The sequence below is a fragment of the Serinus canaria genome, chromosome 1A, assembly GCF_022539315.1.
Source record: "Serinus canaria isolate serCan28SL12 chromosome 1A, serCan2020, whole genome shotgun sequence".
Classification (NCBI taxonomy): Eukaryota; Metazoa; Chordata; class Aves; order Passeriformes; family Fringillidae; genus Serinus; species Serinus canaria.
In genome coordinates this window covers 36,042,724-36,065,576 of record NC_066314.1, presented here as the reverse complement: position 1 = coordinate 36,065,576, position 22,853 = coordinate 36,042,724, and the positions used below count along the sequence as shown (strand labels likewise).

The window sequence follows — 22,853 nt, the reverse complement described above, 5'->3', positions numbered from 1 at the left end:
GAGGAATACATTTGAAATGGTGCTATTCAGAGTCGGTGCTAATGCTTGCAATGGCAATAGCTTAGAACATAATCTGTGTATTAAATAGATATGTAAATTGGATTTGGAAATATTCACGGGGACAAGGGGCTGGGGGAACCTCTTGGGTCTCTGAGTCCAATCCTCTCTTATCACAGGCCCAGTGTCATATAATCCCTCTCATAAACTTGTGTAATCTCTTTCATATGCTTCTCCCAGGTTCTAGAGGAGAGCCTTGAACTATCGTTCATCTCAGTTCAAGTGTCTGCTTTGAACAGAGACTGAAATCTGAATGTCACAGTTGTCTGAGTATCCTAATAACTGTTTCACTGGTGGCTTTTCTCTTTCTTACATTTGCTTTCTCTGCTCAATTGAGCTGTCACTTCTTCATTCCTGGAGACAAGTTTAAATGGAATTTTAATGCATTAAAAAGTAGAAGCAGGCTACATATAGTTATTTACCTATCTTTCAAAAATCCTTCAAAAGATTCTGAGTAACTGGTTGACCAATGCAATTTTTTTGCACCGTGGAGCCAAAAGATCTGAAAAAAACATGTGAACTCGTGTTGTCTGGGGTGATATGCTTGGTTTCTCAGGGTTCAGATAAGCCTAGCTGACTACAGTGGCAATGAATAATTCACGGTCTCTAAATTTAGCTTTGATCTATGTGATTGTGTTGTGAACTTGAAACATACTCACATACCTCAAGCTCAGGAGTTTCAGCAGTCTTACCCTTCCCTCTCTCATAAAAACACCCTTCTGACCTGAAATTTTTCTCCAGGTACTTCTGGTACTCTTTCACCTGTACCATAGTGTTAAGGTGCATTGATTTAAGTATCTCAAATATTTATTTAAAAAAAAAATACTGAGACTTTTCAGAGGGTTGTGTGAGTTCATGGAGAAGTTGCAAGGATGCTGTCCTGTCTGGCCTGGGAAAAGGGTAAAGATGAGATACTGTTTCTATTTTATACATTGTCCAGTGATTTACCTATAGAAATACATAAATATTTCTCTGAAGAGGAGCTATTCTAATTTTATTAGAAGGTAGGGTTTTAAAATTAGGGTCAGCATATATGCTCCCTTCCATTTTCCTGGAATCTAGTTGATGCAGGGGAGGAAGCCTTGATCTCAAAGTCAAACCAGGTTTGAAAGAAAAAATATCTTTCATTAGACCAGTAATTCAGTTGGAAAAATCAGATGAGTTTCCAGGCACATGTGCCCTTCAGATACAAATATAAAGTCACAGAAGCTGCACAGGGAGTGTAGGCTGGCATAAAAATCCTGATGAGGTTGTGAAATGAGGAGAAAAGACATGTGACAGTGGATGGCTGGACCAGGGGACCATGGAGTGGTATCAGCACTGGAGCAGAAGGAAAATCCCTTACTTTTGGAGATGGAAAACAGGAAGGTGTTTGTGATTTATGTAAAGGACAAGAGCATGAAGGTCCAGAAATGTGGAGTGAGGTAGAAAGATTAGGAGATTGAGACTAACAAACTGAGCAAAGTAACTGAGCAAGTGGCCTGGGTACAAACAGCCAGGTAGCATGTGAGATGAAGGCTGAGTCTGGGGCCTGGAAGAGCAGAGGCACATCAGCTCTGGAAGGAGAGCTGCATATGGAACTAAAGAATAATTATCATTAGAGATATAGGACTTGGATATACAAATAAGATATATACAAATAAGGTTGCTCAGAAGAAGAGAGGAAGGAAATCTGGGATCCAGCAGTGAACCTGAGGAACAGAGCTGGGGCTGAGAAAGGGAGGGAAGGACAGGAAGAGAAAGTACCAGGGCAGGGACACATTGGAGCTGGAAATGCAGAAAGAGTTAAACTCATGACATCTGAGGGGGGAGGAAAAAAAATCTGTACTTGCAAGAGGATTTTCAAGGTAGAACCAGGGGGCTGGAGACTGCTGAGTCTTGGGACTGTGTGCTCTGCCACGAGTCAAGCTGCTCCTGCTGATGGTCGCCCTGCTAGTGCAAGTGGCAGGGAGGTTTTCTCTACAGGATTGCAACTGTGGCAGTTCCTGCAAGAAGCCACAGGCAGAAGTCTCTGTGGTCATGATTTGCTTTTGTTAAGCCTGGATTACTCCACAAAGCCTGCTGCATTGGAAGCTCATCATTAGGACTGTCCTACCAAGCAACTAAGGGTTAGGCAATGCCATACTCTGGGCATCCTATTCCTTATGGTTTTGCTTTCCCATAACTAAGTTGCAATCATGAAGCAAAGGTACTAGCTAGTATCAAATCTATTTTTTTACTATGAAAAACTAACCCAGTGCTACTTGAATAGTGTATGGAAGGAAAAGCTTCCAGTCAAATGAGACCTGTTAATCAGCAGTTTGAGGATTTTGCATACACTTTTGAGTAGCTAGGAAATGGCTCTGTCCCTTCAATTTTTAAGAAGTAGTTTAGTAGTTTTCATTCCAGCACTGGCAGTAGAAGTCTTATTATGTTGTACAGGAAAGACACAGGCCTGGAAAACTAGTAAGTAATTCCAGAATGTTTTGATTAGCTTCAGGATAACAAAAAGAGGTTACATGAGTTAGTGAAAAGGCTTCTCTGATGGAATCTGGGATGGGCTCTATGACAAATTTTAATGGACGTCAAGCTTCAAAATCTCTTCTGAATTCACCCAAGTGTAATTTTAAATTAGGCCATCAGACTTGTTTTCAGGGAGAGGAAACATAGACATAAATGAGCCTGAGTGCTTAAGTGAGATGGAAATGATACAGATGAAAATGTTTCTGTAATTTTAATGGATGTGAGATTTATGTACTAGGCAAACTACATTATAATAGGATTTTCATTAATTTATATTAAGAATGCCTCTCTTTTCTCCATTTGTCTGCATGGGTGTAAAAGTCTATTAATAATAAATAGTATTATACTGAAGATTTTTTTTCCAGTTTTGACCCATTGAGGCAAATGAGAACTTCTCATGATAAATCAAGTGCAGAAAGATACTGCCTGTGCAGTATTTCAAGTTGCCATGTCCCAGAGCCTAATCTCTCCTGTCATGATGTGAACAGCAGGTAGTCTAGAGAAGGGCAACAAAGCAAACAGAGAGGCTAATTTGACACATTATGTAAATTAGGGATTGGCTGAAATGCGCACTTCAAAATCTGCATTCTTCTTCCCTTCAGACAATTTTAGCTCATTTTGGAATATGTTCTTTTAGCAATAAGAAACCTCTGAATGTCTTATACCAGGCCAGGATACAAGCTGTGAATTCCTCTTTTTCTCACCTTTGCTTTGACTCTGGGAAGAACATCCATTGCATTTTTGCAGCTGCTATAAATATTTTGCCTGTTTGATTTATAGCAATGTTTAATGAATGAGTGGCAGTGGTTTGCTTATCAAGCCGCATAGCCGTGCAGACCTTTTCAGTAAGACAAGGGCAAAGTGAGCCTTGCTGTGCCTTTTTAAAAAATGATTGCTAGAACATGAATGCCAAGTCTAGTTAAAATAATGCACACAGCTAGATGTTAAACCAAAACCATTGCTGCAACAGTCACAGCTCAGAAAAATCACAAGTGAAGCCAGCTTCATAAATTCAAGTGAAAGGAAGCGGAAGCTTCTGGAGGCAGTGTAATTGCTGTTCAAGGGCTTCTGCTGAGTCTCCAAGAGGCAGTAGGTGCAGTGGGATGTATGTTGTGTGTTGGTGTGACATGTTTTACTTGGCTGCTCATGGGACAGTGAAGTCAGATGATTTTGATTTGCCTAGTGGGAAACAACAGCGGTCATTTAGGAAATTAGTAATCTTCATGGATGGTAGGCAGTGCGGGATGGAGTACGAGGGAATGTCCTGGGCAGCAGATCAGTCCTGTCCTCGGGAATCCCACTGCATGAGGTGTGGTCCTGCCACTGAAATTCATGCTCAAGTCTTCATTCCAGTTACTTAGCAGAGGAAAAAGTTTTCCATGCTGAGCAGGAGAGCATATGTCTAAATCAGGGTAGCTTTGTAAATCAGTTTTTGAATTCTTTAGAAAGATATATATCAAGTAAATGCAATTAAAATCCAGAATGATTTGTAACTCTGGTTTTCTGTATGATCTGCTTTAAAATGTAGGTGTGACTAAGATTTGTTGAGTCAGACATATATCTGGGTCAAACTGGTGTTAGACTGCTGATTTACCTAACAGCTTAGTTAGAGTGACTTTTGTGCCTGGATTTCTAAATATGAAAGGATCCATTAATAACCTTTTTATTGGTGCTCCAGCTGGTAATGAAGAACGACAGTTTTTTAAAACTATAACAAATGAGAAAAGAATGAGCAAGCAAGAGAACATTTGTGTTTTCCCTACTACATACAGAGAGTAGCCACTTAGCTATAAATACAACTGCACTATAAATCTACACATAGGATATTAGCTATAGGCAGTTCTTAGACAGTGTACCAATAAAAATGTATTGACATACAGGGTTTTTTTTCATTCAGTTATGACTATGTGTAGAATTGGAACAGCTGCAGTTTAACTGCTAAATTGAATGCCAAATGCTGTTAGCAGGAGAGGGTACAAATGAGGTAGAACTGTACTGGGGATTTGAAAAGAGTAGACCTATCTTTTGTAGGATAAAAACAAAAATATTGGCAGGAACTGTTCTAACTGTGGCTTGATGTTGGTTGAGATACTGTCATGGCCAGAGTTTCTCAATTAGAGTGCTGAGGTTGGGCTGTTAAATCTTTATGGAGACATTAAAATAACCAGTTTAATGCTGACATTCTACATTATTCCCGAAAAGGAGGATGTCTTACGGATTTTTAAAGACATAAAATTGGTCTTAGTGCCTGATACTTCATTTATCATGGTTTTTTTTTTTGTCCTTTGATGGTTTATTTAAAATGCTATGTCTCTATCAATTCCTTAATCTTTGGAGAGAAGTAACGTGAGAGATTATGATTTATGAGTGGTGAAGTTAATTGATAGTATGTTTGTCTTGAGTTTATAGTTTAAATGTCAGTAGGCTGGTTAGTAGCCTTTGGTGATATTTGTTTTCTTACTAAATATATCAAGATACAGTGCACTGAAAATGCATCATGCCATAAAAACTTGTGACTTTGCCTTCTTTTTAGTTTTTCATGAAATGATAGTTTTCCAAAGGCAACTCACAGCTAAGGAAGAATAGCAGCTTTGAGAAAAAGAGTTGTGAAGAGACTGATGATATTTTTGGTGAGGTATTTGGGTTTATGTAAAATGCACATTAAAGTTCCAAGTTCTGCCACACAGAGCATTAAACTATATAGAGAGGTAAGTTCATCACAGGAGCTCGTTCTGAAATCACATTATGATTTTTAACAGTCTCCTGATAGCCAGATGGAATTGAACAGAGGGAAAAAAATCTATCATGTTGAAATCAGAAATGAGGAAAATCTGTCAAATCTAAACAAAAAGAACTCTATTTAAAGCTGGAAGTGGTATCTAATTCTGTGATTTCATTGCCAAGGTTAGTTGCTACTTTGAGTGAAGCATGCCATGTACTTTATAAATGAAACTTCTTTTTCTGCATAAGTAACATTCACAGTTGAGTCATATTCTCATTGAATGCCCAAATGCCTCAAATGTATTGGATTTTTTATGGGATTTTTTTTTTTTGAGACTTTGGTTTTATATGACTAAGCAGCTATAAAACTAGATTAAAAAATCAGCATTGCAAGTTAGTTAGGACTGATTAGAAGCAGTACGTGATTTTGGCTCTGTTCCCAGTTTGACTGGGTCTCATTCAGTCCCCCTGCAGAGCTGGGGGGATTTCAGAAACTGATAGTTTGAATTCCAGAAAGAATAAAAAAGCTTTCTGGAAAATATTACAGGAAAAAATTGTGGAATATTTATAGGAAAAAATGCTTTTCTTTCCTGAACCTTGAGAGAGAAAAAGAAAAAAATCAATATCAGCTTATAATGTTTATGATGGAAGTATATAATTTTGGTATAGCAACTATTAACTGTTTTAGCCTAAGAAATAGCTCTATGAGTCTTAAAATACTTGTGAAGAAAACTTGTAAAGTAAAATTTTGTAATGCATATTTATGACTAAGTTCTTGCAGTCAGTGAGACTGGGTGCATGTAATGCATAGATCAGCTTACTTTTTATGGTCAGAGGCTTAGTGTGAGGAAGAAACTCAATCAGTTATTTTTTCAAATAATTTGTTTTATATTCTGAAATATGAAAAGATGAGGCTTAAACTAACAGATGTCAACAGACATCACTGGGAATAATTTTTAAGTCTCCAAAGTTTGGACTTTTTTTTATTTATCAAAATGAGTATGGTGTTACAAAAAAATACTGCTTTCCAGTTTTCTGTTGCCCAACAGAAGTTTCCCAGTTTTGAGGATTCTAGTTAACATGAATGATCTGGGAAAGCAAAGAACCCATGAGCAGAAACTCCTCCACTGTTGTTTTGGTCAGAAGAAATAAGTTGTTCGGTAAGCTCTTACCTTTTGTAATGAAAGTAGGATTTTGGTTATAATAGTGAGCAAGCCCTCTGAGGTAGTTTCTTTAGGAAAAAATACATCAAAGTCTCTTTTCTTGGATGCTTTATAGTTGTATTTTAGTCTGTGAGAGTGGTGGGGAGGAATATTGATTTTTTAAAATCATTTCAAGTTCTAGCAACACACATGTATTAAATCTCATAATGTGCCTGTGAAGAAATGCATTTAAGGCAACATTTTGATCTTAGTTCTTTAAAGGCAGTTCTGTACCTGCATTAGAGAATATTAAGTGTATTTTCAGGGGCTTGTTAAATATTCAGTCATTTTCTTTTTCCATTGTCAAGTATGTCAAGGGCAAACCTTCTGTGTCCTGGAATGTAACTCAAACTAAATTATTCTTAAAAGCTGCTATTAAATGCTCACAATAGAAAATATACATTACACAGTGAGGGGAGTTGAAAGAGGAGGTGTTGAGATCCAACCCCAGAACAAGTTGTATCCAGACAAGATACATATATCTATTTTTTTTGGAAATATTTATTTTTGGGTTATATTTTTTTGGGAAAACAGTGAAATATGGTGAGAGATTTCATTCAAAACTTAAATATGATGCAAGAAGTAAGGATGACTGTGACTATTAACACTTTGCTGTGCATTAACCTCTTCACTGACTATGACCTGTCCATTTAGGAGCACTAAATAATTGAGTAGAAATAATTGCTTATTTAAGGGCATGGGATGGACAGAAGAAACTTATTTTAAATATGGACGAGGGTCTGTCTGATTTTATGACTATGTATAGTACACTGAGTGTGAGGGTCAATTTCTCTCTGCACTGTTGCTTTGTTTGGGCTCTGTCTAAGCTGTTGAGCCTTAGAATGGCTCAGCAAGGCCCTGGCTCCATCCCAGGACAATGACCAGTCCCATGACTGGGTTTGCTTGGAAAGGAAATGTGTGTTTGTGGGTCAGATGTGAGCCACAGCATCCTCTGACCTTGTGCCTTTTCCTACTGGGAAATCCAGACATGGCCTATCAGGTAAGACTGCTGTCAGGTCTTTTGCAGCCACAATTTTTAGTGACCTTAACTTTTCAAGGCACTTAAGGAGCCATGTGCAAGGTAAAACATGACTTTGGACTCATTAAAGTTCTGCTAATCTACAGACTCCTCAATTTGGTGCTCTGGAGCTGGTGATCAGTTTTGAAATTGCTTTAAATTCTGAGCTACTCAGTCCCCCATGAAACACTGAATGAATTCTGAGTAAAAATCATAAATTTTTCGTTATAACTTCCAACAAGGTATCTGCAGGCACCTCACACTAGATTTATGTGCTTCATTGAAAATCAAGTTATAGATGATTAATCCACTTCCTGTGAACATTAGTAGAACTTAGCAACAGAGCTTGGCTGGTGATCCTGTCAACTAGACAAGCTGGGAGATGGAATCTCTGCTGTCTGAATGACACACAAGAACAAAATTGGGTGCACACTGCCTTCAAACTGTGAGCAGAGGGAATCAGCAGCCTACTGAGAGCTTTAACTGCTCAATGAGGAATGCTCTACATGCTGTCTATTGCATACTGAACATTTTTGTAACTTTTAACTGCTCTCTTCTGGCAGAAATGGACTGAACTTTTTATTCATTCAATTTGTGTTAATTTCAATTTCAAAACAGTGGCCCCAGAGTGTGTCTACAACCATTCTGTCATTTAGAAAAATGGTTCCTTCAGGAGGAAAAAAGAAAACCTAAATGAAGAAAGTTAATTTTATCACATCCGTTGAAGCGGACAAGAAGCAATTACTTAAAAAAAAAACCCAAAAAACCTTTTTAAGAAGTGAGAAAAATATCATAATTACTTGGATACTATTTGAAAATTTTTCTTCAGCTTTTTTTTTGAAGACTGTCAAAAAATGTTTTTAGGGCTACAATCTTTAGTTTAAAAAAGGGGAGAATAAGATGTTTTGCTCTCTACCAAGGCTGAACTTGTCTTGCAACTAGTCAAAACCAAAGTTTTCAGAACTTCTCACAGTGAAAGGTTGCTAATAATTCAAACAGAAAATTGTCTCTTGGTGTAACCTTTCTGAAATAATGATCAAGCTAACTCCTTTTAGATTTTTGTGCTTCATAAGAGTAAAAAGGAAACAAACAGAAAATTGTGTGCACTACCCTAGCTATTGTGGACTGAGGAACTATTGCAGGACTGAGGAATAGAACTTGGTTGGTCACATCCACCAAAGAATCTGTGAGTTCAAATGTGTATTGGCTTTTTCTGAAATGTGGTGTTTGCCCACATGACAAAAATGGAGGTATTTTTAGAGGCTAATTACTTTAGAGAAGCTGGAATTAGGATGAAGGAGAAGGAAAGCATAAAATGGGGATAGCACATGACTTCATTTAGTTTCCATCATTGCAGCTGTGTATGAAAATCTTTTCAACACACTGCCTGATATGTAACATAATACTAACAAATCATCTTTGTTAATATAAGGTTAATCCCTAGGCATTTTTTGTTCGACTGACACAATGTTCCTGCTTGCATTGGTCCTTGCATTTGCTTCTTGCATGTTCTCTGAATCCTCTAATTATTGCAACAACAGTGTGGGTCTCTTGTGGATGAGGCTTCATCTTGCTAGGTGCTATGCGAGCTCTGTCCTGATCCAAGGGCAATTTAAAACCAAATGCAATGAGAGATAACAGGAATGTGTGTGTTTGCTCAAAATCAGTGGTGGCGTGTATATGCATGGCAAAATATGTGCATCTTATTGTTTTACATTTCTATGAATGCTTATTGCAGGCTTACCAAGAAATCTGTCACCAGACTGATAGTGTTTTCTTGCCTTTGTTCTAACCTCTGGAACATGACTGTCTTTAGGACAGATTTTGGGCATGACTGAATGTTTTTTTCCTTTAGGGATAATCAAACACTGAATGTAGGTGCACAGCTAAAAATTTCAATCTACCTTGCCAAGTGCAATGTCAATGCAGTGTCAATGTTAAGCAAAACAGTAATAGATAGCTTGTCAGGCAGTTGTACCTGTAGTTACTCTCGTGGTATTTGGCTTTTTTTAGAAGGTTTCTGAACCTGAATGGACTCTGAAATACAGTCCAGAAAACAGTGGTAATTATTTACATACTCTTCGGTTCACTGCACTGTTGAATGCACAGTTAATCCTTGTCTTATCTGAGTTGTTGCTAAATTATTTAGTTGCTGGTAAATTTTATTTTGGTTAGGCTGAATGTAGTTTTAGACAAAAAAAAATTCACAGTTGTCTGAAATCACCAGTGTTGCTGTTGAAGAGGTTGCCCAAAATTTTATCTGTCAAAAGTTCCCTCCCAAATTACAAACTACGCTGCTGACTTAGCTTCAGTGACTCAGCCTCCAAAGATTTGTTTGCTTTTTCCATCCTTGACGGTGTAGAAGGATTTTGGAGGATGCTCTAGGAGACACCCAAGGGTCATTCTTAGCCCACCAGTGGCTTAGAGTCTGATACATTCTCTGTCTCTCTTGTGGAGAAGTTTTGCAAAGATCTGCTGAGATTAATTCACTTAGGTTTTATAAATGTGGTTGTATTTGCTGACTCTCACAAGTTGTCTCATACAAGGCTGAGGCTTTTTTGTGTTTGTTGGTGTCAGGTGCTGTGAGCTATGAGCATGCAGCAATTTTGTAGTGAAGGCAAAGGCAGAAAAGCCTGTTCAGTAAAAATCAGACAGTGTAAGATTGTTTGCTTAGCTTGTGGCTAGAAGTCCAGACTGGGTGATAAGTGTTCAGTTCAGTCTCTGAGTCAGTACTTTTTGAAAGGTAACAGATTTAGAGTGTTTGCAATTGTAGGGCATGGTGTAATAACTTTTGTTTCCTTGACTGGGAAAAGGAAGCCATAAATAACCTGCAAATATCTGATATAGGTAGTTATGTGGGATTTTTCATAGATCCAGCTCGTGAATCTGAATGTAATAAATTTGCCAGACCTGCACTGCGAATTTAAGCTTGTTTCCAGAATAAAAGGAATTCTCCTTACAGGTTGTGGAGACAATATTTTATTGTCTAACAAGTGTTCCATGTTAGAAAAATACCAGCATTCAGTATTGTACGAGCCCCAATGAGTTCCTGTGGCACACAGCACTAAATATGAATGCTAATACTAAACTCAGTCACTGATATCCAATGTACACAAAATCAGTCTTGCCACAATGCTGTATCTTGGATTAAAGTGGCAGAACAGAGGCATTCCTGCTTATGGCTGTTATTTTGTCTGCCTTGCAACTAGATTTTTCCAATGACATTCAAGATTTCAGTGTGGTAACTAGTTACTAGATATTTTTAACCCTCTTTAGACATCTAAAGAGGGTTTTTGCCTCCTTGGGCCCCTAACACTTTAAAAAATCATCATGTCTCCAGAAAGCTTTTTTTCCCCCAGAATAAAATTGGCTATAAAATGTGTATTAAGATGGAAATTCAAAATTAAAACTATTGTTATTTATGTACCACACCACTGCTCTTTGAATGCTAGCTAATATTTTGTAATGTCATTGTGATGTCATATTGTAGCAAAGGAGCAGCTGACGTCAAAACACCTTTTCATTTGGTGTATATTCCTCAGAGTAAGAAAATCTCTCTCCTGCTTAGCTGTTTGGCTCAGTGTTAATTTTTGAGATCCTGTCCTGGATGTTCTCTGTTATTCAATGCTTGTCTGTGATGGCTGAGTTGAAGATCAGGCATTCTGTCCTTTTAAAGTCCTAAATATTCTTTTCTGATGGCTGTTTCCAGGTTATTTACCTGTATTTTATCAATTCACGTGCCTCTACTAGAACTGCATTTATATTTCCCTTTTTGTTTGGACTGCCCTGAATTTGTAACCTGGTTAGCAAGATTGTGGATCCTAAGAATGTGACAAAGCTCTGCCACCACAGTGTGTGAGGCTCTGCAAGGCTTACTTTTAGTGCAGCCTGAGAGAATCAGTGATGGATGACTACAAACCTGCTGTGCAACCACCTCTACCTGTAACACAGAATGCATTTTCTATCAGTAAATACCCTGTATTTGTAAATCATTGAAAATCTAAAGGAAACCCAGAGTTTGGATCTTCTCCTAGATCCCTGTGAGGTGCTCTTCAAGACGGGCGTGAGTTCTGAACCATAATTTCAGGACTGTTAGGGTCAGCCCACATGTTCCACTGGGAGAGAGCTGGACGTGTGTAAGTGCTGCTGTGGTTGGTGTGTACAGGGACTGCTTGAAAGGAACCTTGACAACTGAAGCAATTTCAGATAGTTTAGCACAGATTAAAGAATTCGTTGCCACTTCCCTAATGAGTTGCATTTTGTCGTGACTGACAAAATCCATTGCCAAGACCTTTCCTGCTCCTGGACTCCTGACCTGTGTGTGAGAGCTGTCTGCTGCTCTTGTCTGGCCTGGATGGAAACTTTTATGCATATGAATTTGTCAGCCATTTGGGGAAGAATGAGTAAAAGTTTTACTATAAATAAAAAAGTTTTACTATAAACGCAGACATAATTTGTAGTAATGTGAAGACCTGTGTGGTTCTGATGTCTCTTTTATCTCTTTGTGTTTCAGTTCATCGCTTTTGCCTCTTTATTCTTCATCTTAGTTTCAATCACAACCTTCTGCCTGGAAACACACGAGGCTTTCAACACTATTATAAACAAAACTGAGCAGGTCCTCAACGGGACAGAAGCTGTGTTGCAGTATGAGATTGAGACAGATCCTGCACTGACATACGTGGAAGGAGTCTGCGTGGTATGGTTTACATTTGAATTTTTAGTACGTGTTATTTTTTCTCCCAACAAACTTGAATTCGTCAAAAACCTCCTGAATATCATTGACTTTGTGGCCATCCTGCCCTTTTACCTAGAAGTAGGCCTGAGTGGGCTCTCCTCCAAAGCTGCTAAGGACGTGCTTGGTTTTCTCAGGGTGGTAAGGTTCGTCAGGATCCTCCGGATTTTCAAGCTGACCCGGCATTTTGTGGGCCTCAGGGTGCTGGGCCACACTCTGCGAGCCAGCACCAATGAATTTCTGCTGCTGATAATATTCCTGGCACTTGGTGTTTTGATATTTGCCACTATGATCTACTACGCAGAGCGGGTGGGAGCCCAGCCTAACGACCCGTCAGCGAGTGAACACACGCAGTTCAAAAACATCCCCATCGGCTTCTGGTGGGCTGTAGTCACCATGACCACCCTGGGATATGGGGATATGTATCCACGGACTTGGTCAGGCATGCTGGTGGGAGCCCTGTGTGCACTGGCGGGAGTGCTCACCATAGCCATGCCCGTGCCTGTGATAGTTAACAATTTTGGGATGTACTACTCCCTGGCCATGGCAAAGCAGAAACTGCCAAGGAAGCGAAAGAAGCACATCCCTCCTGCTCCTCAAGCCAGCTCACCCACCTTCTGCAAGACAGACTTGAACATGGCCTGCAATAGCACGCAGGGTGACATCTGCCTGGGCAAGGACAACCAGCTGATGGAACACAACAGATCATCAGGTAGGACCCCACTGGAAATGCATGTCCTCTGAAAACACTTTATAGACCAGTATGTTTGGTAGGGGTCAGAAAGCAGCCAGTCTTTCTGCCAGGAGAAGATGTAGCTCCCACCCTTCTCCCCTCCAACATTTGCGTGTGTCAGTCTCATAGAGGACAAAAATAGGTATAGTGATGTTCCCAAACCTCTATGTAGCTGGTCTATACAGTTTTGCTTGCTCTGTTGAGAATGCTTTCCTGCTGATGATATCAACCTTTTCTTTTGCCTGTTGTTTGTTGCGTTGTATGGATGTTTCTTGTTTTTCTGCATGACTGTGACTATTTGAGCAGCCACCGTGTCCCACCCTGTTGGACTCCATGGTGTTTTGCCTCAGTGTCTGTCTCTTGTGTCAGCTTTGCCTGTGCCACATCGTGGCCTGTTAAGCAAGATCCTACAAAGAAGCAGTCATTTAAAAGGAGCAGGTGCTTTACATCCAAAGCCCAGCACTCAAAGGAAATAGGAAGAAATTTTCTTTCTAGTTTTCTTTCCATTTGGCATTCTGCTTCCCTGGCTAAAAGAATCTCCTTCATCTGTGTTAGATGAGACATTGCATGATATTTACTATTCATTAAATTATACTAGCATAGCTCATGTAAATCTTGTCAAGAAATAAGAAAATGACAGCCCTTAGCACCATCATCGCTATTACAGTTGATTTTTGTGATTTCTATTACCTTATTTGTTAGAGTTCCAAATGATGAATAAGGAGTATTTTGTGCTTTACTCAGTGAAATTGCATACAAAATGATAGCCTCAGTCCCTCCAAGCCACTGCTCCATGTTCCAAATCTGTTGCAATTAAAGAGTAAATTTTACCTCTCAGTATAATTAAATAGTTCAGCAGCAAGAATATTTTTTTGTTTGTTTCATAAGTGTATTTATTCTTGAGCCAAACACAATCTGTTTAAAAGCTCACATACCAGTCATGAGACTCCAGCTGTAAAGCTGCTAAAGAATAATAATAGCAAAACCACTCATGACTGGTGTAATTCAGTAATTGAAATAGATTTTAAAAAGAAGAGTCTGGAAAATCCATCTCTGAACAATATCCTTCTTCGGTCTGTTGCTCTGTTACTGAAGATTATTTATGTTCAGAGAAGCTCGGCTTCACTCTCCGAGTTACTGTTCCCAAATTAACACAGTTTTGAACATCCTAAATGTATTTAAAAGGATGGAAACACTTGAAAAGACTCAGACTGACAATAAAATATAGTTAGTTTTTCAGTGCTTTGACTGATACCCACTTTGAGATAGCATCTTTAAACTGTGAATGATAACAACTTTTTCATGCCATCAGGACCTGCCAAAGGTATTCTCAATGGAGATGGCTCAGTGTGATCGCTGTGTCTCTCACTAAGAGACACTCTGTTTACAAGGGGTTATAATCCTTGAAGTTAGAGAGAAAGCAGACATGCAAGAAGGAGCCATTTTAAAGTGTTATCTTCCTTTTCAGTAGCGCCACTGCTCACATCACGCACTGTAGCTTGATTTCTGATAGAGAATGTTATTAGAGTCACTATGAATTACTGTGCAAAACTTCAAGGCTGAATTCTGCCCTTTGCATTCCCAGTTCAGAAAAAAAACATGCTGAGGTTTATATGCAAAGGTGAAGCTGAAGTTATGTGCTGTACTGAGAAGAGATTTTTTTTTTTCCTGAAGTGTGGCCTGAATTTGAAACGGTAGATAATTTTAAAAGAGAGTCCTTTGGGAGTGACAAATCAGGAGAGGTACAAGTTTTGCCATTTGACAAATAAAGTACAGAGACCAAGACAGCATTTAATGTTGGGTACTTATGATGACAAGCAGTGCAAGTGTAATAAATATGGAAATGAAAGCCAAGTGTGTTAATAAAGTGTCTAGTGCCAAATATTGAAAATATAGTCCTTCTGGGTGAGGGCTTGTCTTTAAAACATTAAACTATATATTCCAAACAAAAATGCCTAACATGACCTCTTGTTTAGCAAAAATGATAGCCAAAATAGTAAATAAGTGTTTGTAATATCCAAGGCTGACTGTATTCTGACCAGTTACAGTCCAGAGCAGGTGAATAACTGAGCCTTGGTTTGGTTATTTTTTAGTTCATGTTAGTGTGATCTAATTTTATACAAATTTTAGAAGAAGAACAGGAAAGTCAAAAGATCACTTATTCTTGAACAAAACGTATGTATTTTGCCATTTTGTACTGATTAATGATGAATTGCAATCTTGTTTTCTTCTAATGATTTACTTTATATCTACTTTTTGAGTGATGGGAATATCTGGCATTCAGCGTAAGCTCTTTGTGATGTCTCATTTCCTCATTCATTATTGTCTGTAAATGGGCATGGTGCTTTAACCAGTGTTATCAGGTGAAGACAGTGCAGGAAGTGAGCAGCCACTCTCACCTGGTGAAAGGCTCCCTCCCATCAGACGTTCTAGTACAAGAGACAAAAACAGAAGAGGGGGAACATGTTTCCTACTGACAACAGGTGATTACACGTGTGCTACTGATGGAGGGATCAGGAAAGGTATGGACTTCTTTCATTAGATCATAAAAGGTTACTCAGCAATGTGCTTGTGAAAAACAACCTTAGAGTAAAATGATGTGCACAATGCTCTAAGAGGAAAGACTGTATTCACAATGTACCTTTTTTTTCTTTACTCCTAGTCATTCTTTTCCTTTTAGAAACACTCATCCCCTTTAGTCTTCAAAAAATGTGCTTGATGTTGGACCCTCATTTCGCTTGTGTCTTCATTTGCCTGTAATCTCTAGTGGAAAAACCTGCAATTCAGACCTCGCTCATTCAACCACTCATCACTCAATACAACTTGTCATTCTGAAAGACAAACTAATCATATTATATCTGTGGTCTGCTCTTAATAAAATTGACAGCTGAATACACTTTAAAGGTTGACTTGTCAGAAGTAAGCAACATTTCTGAACACAAAAAAGCATATCCTGAGATGCTATTTAGATTTCTTTCAAGCAAAATTTTGAGCTGATGATGCCAAAAACTATTTTTTTCCCTTGGAAATACCAGCCACTGATACTAAAAGATTACTGTCTACCCCAGCCATAATTCATAATTCAGCTATGTGGTAAAACAGTGCTTAACCTTGCAAGGTGTTAAAAATGCCTTTCTAGTTATATAGCCTCTTCAAATCTGATTACTTGTTGCTCTGTAGGATGGGAGCGCCCCGGTGGAGTTTGCAAAACTGTTTTGTGCTTTCATCTCCCACATTGTTTCTACACCAGCAGGCCACATCTGGCTGTGGCTGCAAACCTAACATCAGGACACAGCCCTAAGATCAGCATGCCAGTGGTAATCTTCCCATTTCCTTAGATAGGAACTGCTTTTGCTTCTTGGCAAATTTTGCTTCTTGGCATTATATTTCTCTGACCTTGTATCATTCAGACAGATTTTGCATTCCTGAGTGCTGAACTGTAGTTGCTCACCTCAGAGTTCATCTGAAGTAGCTGTGTGGCACTGGACAAACATTTTTGCCCAAGATTTTTCTGGCTTTTTTTTTTTTTTTTCAAACTTGCTTGGTGTTTAGCAAACATAGCTGTCCCAGCCAGCCATGTATCTAAAGGAATTCTCTTGGGTTGTTCTGCCAATGCTCTTTTTGCACTTCAAAGCATAAGCTCAGTAGGTTAAAGCTGAGAAGGCAGATATGCAACCAGTTCCACGTGTATGGCATTTGCAGAGTAGGATTCCATGCCCTGACATTTTACATACTCCTGTATATAATGTTTAGCTTAAATGAGAAATCATTGCAAGCATGTTTTTGCACAAATTTACTTCATTTTTCACTGAGCATATATTTCACTGTCTTCTCAACAACCAGGATTATTTAAAATATCTCTAATGCTAAGAGTCTTTGAGGAGGTCAAGTGCACCTGAAAAAGGTAGAGTACCATGGCATCTTGCATGATCAGCTTTTTGAGTTCACTCACAAAGTTATGGTGGTAACCATGACTAGAGCAGATCAGAAATAATAAAAGAAGTTACCCATCAGCTACTAAAGACATATTTATATAACAGTAAGACCTATTTTATCCTGGAACATTTTGATTTGTAAAAATAGATTTAAAAGAATTTTTTGAGATTTTTGTAGGTTTTGTAGTTTTTACTGGAAAACTGGGGCTTGAGTTCAGAATGGACAGTTTTTTGATGAGAAATGTGCTCTTTGCCTGGCTCTGATGATAATCTCGGTTGAGGCTGAAATGTTTTAGTCACTGGCTTTGGAGTGTATTTTATACAGAGTGGGGAAGTTAGCCCATAAGCAGAAAATATCTTCAAATATACAAATGGGTTTGAATGCTTGAATGTCATTCACACATCAAGTCTACTACTTTCACATTTTATTTTTACCCTCTCCTTCTTTCCTTCTTTTGATACATTCTTCTTGTTTGGTTTGTTCCTTGGTTGATTCTTGGTTGTTCAATTATAATTTATTCTGAGCTTCTTGCATCTCCATCTCCAAGATGATACTGATTCAGACCTGATCCATTAAAATACCTGAAAAGTACTGATTTTGGATCATGCATCTCTCACTATTCATCTTGTGCATCTGGTTTTCACTTTTGAGGAGTTTCTACTTTATTTATAATCATTACCACCTTCCTCTCTCAGTTCTTTCCTTTTATCATTAGAAGAGTAGCAAGAAAATAATCTTAAAAACTACTTTCCTAGTTTCTATGTGAAAAAGCTACCTGATTATTTTGATTTTTTAATAAGCTTTATGTTTACAGGGAGTTTAAATATATACACTAGCATTGTGCTTCTCTTTAATTCCCTTTTCAAACCTAATTCTTTCTAGTCGGTGTAAATACTGATAGAAACTCAGAAATTGTAGGCTGTTTCAGAAATGTATCAGAATTCTGTGTGGTATCACAGTGTAGCCTGCCCTTGCCATCTGGAGAGAACATTGCACAATGTTTTAGCAGACATGAGGTTATACATTTGCTTTAAGTATGGTTTAAGTATGCAGATTTCGGGGTAAGAAATATGTTAATTGTTGTAAGGGGAGAGCCTAAGATATGATTTTTCCTAAAGATGCCATTAACTGTCTGTTACCTAGAGACCTGGAATTTGAGCCAGTCACTGTTTCAATCAGAAAGAAAAAAAAAAAAGCTTGCTGACATTCCATGCGGTGTTTAGCTTTACTGTCGTTGGTATTTTAAGGTTTCTGGGGAAAAGAGTCTCATTATTTCCCTATAAGCCAATTAGACATGAATATTTTAACCTGACAAATGCTTAAATGCATACTTGTCTTCAAAGAAATAAGTAGTACCACTGAAATCAGTGAGACTTCTCATGCTAGCACTGAAGCATGTACCCATGCACTTCAGGAGCAAGGTCCTGCCTGGCTCAATCTTTGTTGTATTTCCTTGCTGATATCTTCAGGCTGATGAGCAGATCTGTTTCCTAACAAATGGGGTTATTCAGCAGCTGCTGAAAAGGTTTGAGTATGAAGATAGTGATGCAGTGAAGAGCAATGGTTTTTTTGTTGGTTTACAGCATAGCCTCTACGAAGTGAAAACAATCCACAGTAGCAAAAAGTAGGTAGCTAGAGCTCACAGTGTATGTGAACAGAAATATCTGCAAGTGCAATGTTCCCTTCAAATTGTGAAGCATTATGTGGTTGCCTCATTTAATGATTAATAATTTACTACTTGCTTATATGAATTAATACCATTGATTTTGTTCAAATCATCTGGAAAAGAAGCACAAATTCAATGTTTAAGATTGCCATTCAGGAGGCATTTACAAATACGTCAAGCTCTGCTGTCTTATTAGACTTCAAATTTAGAAGCAAAGCCTAAGGGTTAATATTTTTGAAGATAAAGCTTCTTATGCTATCATTCAGTCCTCTGCAAAACTGATTTACACATACTGTATAAAATTTATCTGGTTTCTGGTTTATTTATTTTAGAGAAAAAATGTACTATATTAGGAATTGAATGTAGCAGAGATTATGTAATTCTGACAGTTTCTGTAGTCTGTCTTAATGAGTTTTTGATTATGCTTAGCCAGATAGCTCAGTCACCCTGGTGGGATCCCTTATCTTACTCTCTGTGCAACCCTGCTGAAGCCCACAGTGTGATACTAAGTGTGAGATGGGATGTGGAAGAGCAGGTCAGACCTCTTGTGTGGTGGTCTGTTTAATTTTTTTGGGCAAAAGTGGATGCATTAATTTGTAAATAATTCTATTTATTACTATATTTTGGTAGTAATGTGTCTCAGCACTGAGTTCTTTTGCAGGCAGATTCCCTCTGAGTCCCTGATAGCTCCTTGGATTACATTACATTGTACTGTTTGTCTTTGTCTATTTTTTGGCTGAATTCAACTGATGTCTGTGCATTTTCTCATACAAGGCTATGAAAAATCTCGAAGCTTAAACAACATAGCTGGCTTGACAGGCAATGCTCTGCGACTGTCTCCAGTAACATCACCCTACAGCTCACCTTGTCCTCTAAGGCGCTCTCGGTCTCCCATCCCTTCCATCTTGTAAACCAGATGGCGTCAGTCGGCTACATAGTATTAAATCAAATACTGTTTACCACATATTGGGAATAAATGTAGCATTAAGCATAGGCTCCACAAATATGGTCTAACTCCTGCATGATACAACTGTCAGTAGTAAGAAAAGCCACTTGGGTACCTGAAGATTTTTGCCTGCCTTGGCTTTTAAAGATTACTTCAGGTAGCATTTCTCCTTTTATCTACTATATTGTCCTACTTTCCTGTGGCAATAAAAGGACAGTTAGTGGATGCTGTTGTCCATATATTCAATAAATAAGCATATTTTCAGGGAGATTTACTTAAAATAATGTGCTTCCAAGTAATTATCAGTCACTCCATTGAACCTCCATTTCTTGTGACTCTAATCCATTCTGAAGATGTCTGCTCTGAAGGGTCTGCTCATTTGCATGGACCATCCTGTCTCCATCACCTGACAAGCAGTGTTGCGGATCGTGGAGACCACAGAGGGCTCTGGATGTGTGTTCTCACATTGTTACCATCCTGCTGAAATGAAAGCACTGATAAACTGGTCTGCATGTGGGATTGTTTTTCTGTGTTTAACCTTTTCCTTTATTTCTTAACTATCTACTTGTTTATGAACGACTTTATTTTGCGATTAACTTATTTCGGTACTGGATTGCTGTATCAGAGTTCTGAATGTCTCCGGTTGTTTGCACACAGATAACTGCAAAGAGGTTGTCATTACTGGTTACACGCAAGCAGAAGCCAGATCTCTTTCTTAATGGCTTGGGGAAGGCCCAAAACATGCAAGAAAGGTAAACGCCATCCAGACTTGCAATTTTAAGCTAGCAAGTGCTGCTTGGTACTGTAGTATTTTCTCTACTTCAGGGTTCTTCAACATTTTCAGAAGCTGAGTACCAAGTAAAATTGAAGCAATTACTGGGGGCTTTTTTTTACCATTGTAAGAGGGCAGTAGTTCTCAAGTTGGGTTTTTGACCAGCCTTATACCTCTGGCTAGTGGGCTTCAAAAATTTCTTCAGTCAAAGTTTTTTGAGGTGCTTTGTCCTACGTGTTGTTTGTCTGTCTGTTTTGCAACCTGTCTCCTTGTATTCTCCATCTGTCTCCATAAAGCACAGAGATACTGTTAAAATGCCCCCTCTTTTAAGTTGAACTAAGAACACTTTTTTCTCCTTTTCTTTTTTCATATGGACTTTACATCCATGTATAGATAGAAATATACATATTTTTCAAGTGCAGCTAGTATCGTCTAGACTAACTCGTGTGCACTCCTAAGGTTTTTTGAGCGGCTTTTCAGCACTGACCGGTTGCCTATTGCATCAATCTGCCTCCCAGCAACCAGCATTCATTACAATTTTGAAACTGTATCTCCTCTAGTGGCTTTTTCATTCAATATTAACCTCTGTTTATGCAACAGGACAAATGCAATGGCAAATTTGAGGTTCTGGGCTGGTGAGGAAAAATTACCCTTAAACTGTAGAGTTTTAGAACTACACGGGGTAGACCATAATGACTGAAATCTTAAGTGATCCTTGAAATTGTTGAATAATACCTGACTGTCATGTTTTACTTTTTTGTTAGGAAAAGAAATTAAATTTATTGTTGACCATGTAACATGTTCTTCTGTATATAGCCAAGCCCAATAGCATGACCTGCATGTCAGAATTCTTGTACAATAATGTAGTTATGAAAGTATACATTTCTGATATTTAGAGATGTACATTGATTTACTTTTGGTAAAATATTGTCAATAGAGAGATAATTGCAAACAGCTTTTAGCAAATGAATTAATACAATATCTGGTGCTGCTGTTATATTAACTACAGTGTTGTACAGAATTTATCATGGATTTTTGACTGCTGAAAAAGGGACAATGGAATTTAGCCATACCAAGGACTGTACTGGAAAGAGACTGCTGCTGCTGAATGGGCCCTGATAAACGACTCACACCTTGAGGAGGTCACTGAGACTTTGCGTGCGAAGCAGAGCTTGTTAAAGAAGATGAAAGACCGCTCGCAATTACTGCTGCCAGAGGAAGGGGTGACTAGTCGCGGTTGATGAGTCAGTGTAAATAAAACGTGTGTGCATGGAAAATCAGTTTTTATCTATATCAAGGAAAGCTGAATTCATGTCATCATTGCTAAGGTTCCATGCAAAGACCCCCACCCCTGTGTTTATTATTCCTGGTTCCTGCAGTAAGCTGTGCTGTGGATCATACAAAGACACACGCTTAATAATGATAGTGATGTAAACTACATCTGTCTTGACTTCTGTCATACAAATGGCATCTATTGCAAAAGTCACAAATTTGAACAGAGTAGGTTTGCATAAGTCCTTGCTTTCTCAGTTTGCCATGACCTAAATTGGTATGAATTGTAGTGTACATGCCAAGTCCTAAGTTTACTTTTCACTTTGATAACAAAAATGTGACTGCAGACAAACATCACTGACTTTGTTCACAGCACACAGTCTTCTTTCATTGTTACCTCAAACTATAAGTATTATCAGAAATAAAATTCTGGCAGCAAGAATATTTTGTGGTTTTTTTTTTTTTTAATTCGAAGTGTTGCAAACCCAACATCAAGTATAAAAATTGTATTAAAATTATATTCTACAAATGTATATTTTACATAAAATATATATATATATATATATATTCTTTGATAAGTTATTTTCTGTGATTTTTGTGGTAAATGGATCTAGTCTATTCTATGTTTATGAGACATTGTAGTGCTACGATGTGGTAATCATGTTCTCTCCATCCTATTCAGTGGGAAATTCTCCAAAATCTGTTTTGTCACCCCGGTGTCCCGATTGTAGGGACCTGTCCCAGTTGTGAAACTCTGTATCGTGGAACTTCTGTGAACATGTCAAGGTGCATGCACAATGCTGGTGGAAACCAGTGGAAATGTAATACCTGAATCGGAGAATAAAAGGCAAAAGACCTGGGGAGGAACTTGGAACCTATCTTCTGAACTGGCTCGTGAGCTTTCTTTAGCTGTATCAGTCCCTGCCTGCTACTGGCCATCCCAGTTCCCAAACCAGCCTCCTGGAATGCATGAGGAGCTAATTCAAAAGCTAGCATAAGCTGGCTTCTGCAACAACTGAAAATTTATCAGTTTTTTAATGACCCTGTGCCTCATGTGGAAGTTTCTGTCAGGCTGGGTATTTTAAGTCTGATGGGAGTTTTTTTGCATCCTGGTGTGAAGTCAAACCTAAAAAAGGAGGTGATAAATGGTTGCTTAAAGCTTCTAATATACTGTATTTGTGGCAACCAGAAATCCCCAAATACACAAGCAGATTGAGAGCAGTGAGCTAGCTAGTGCAGTTTTACAAATGATCTGAGAAGCTGTAACACAGTATTTTGGCATATGTGCTGTAATGT

The 22,853-nt window shown here is 38.4% G+C and overlaps 1 protein-coding gene across 5 annotated transcripts in view; it reads left to right on the top strand.

Moving 5' to 3' along the window:
- The window catches only part of KCNC2 (potassium voltage-gated channel subfamily C member 2), a 98,381-nt gene extending 76,519 nt beyond the window's left edge, over positions 1-21,862 (top strand). The window contains exons 2-4 of one of the 5 annotated variants that reach the window (XM_030238050.2): positions 12,014-12,944; positions 15,320-15,487; positions 21,295-21,862. In XM_030238050.2, the coding sequence (XP_030093910.2) occupies positions 12,014-12,944; positions 15,320-15,487; positions 21,295-21,404 (1,209 nt within the window). In that variant the 3' untranslated portion in view covers positions 21,405-21,862. Of the gene's footprint in view, positions 1-12,013; positions 12,945-15,319; positions 15,488-19,341; positions 19,695-20,168; positions 20,233-21,294 lie in introns of those variants that run through there. The other 4 variants (XM_030238051.2, XM_018910433.3, XM_050983994.1 and 1 more) reach the window with 4 other exon arrangements.
- The last annotated feature ends 991 nt before the right edge of the window (positions 21,863-22,853 follow it).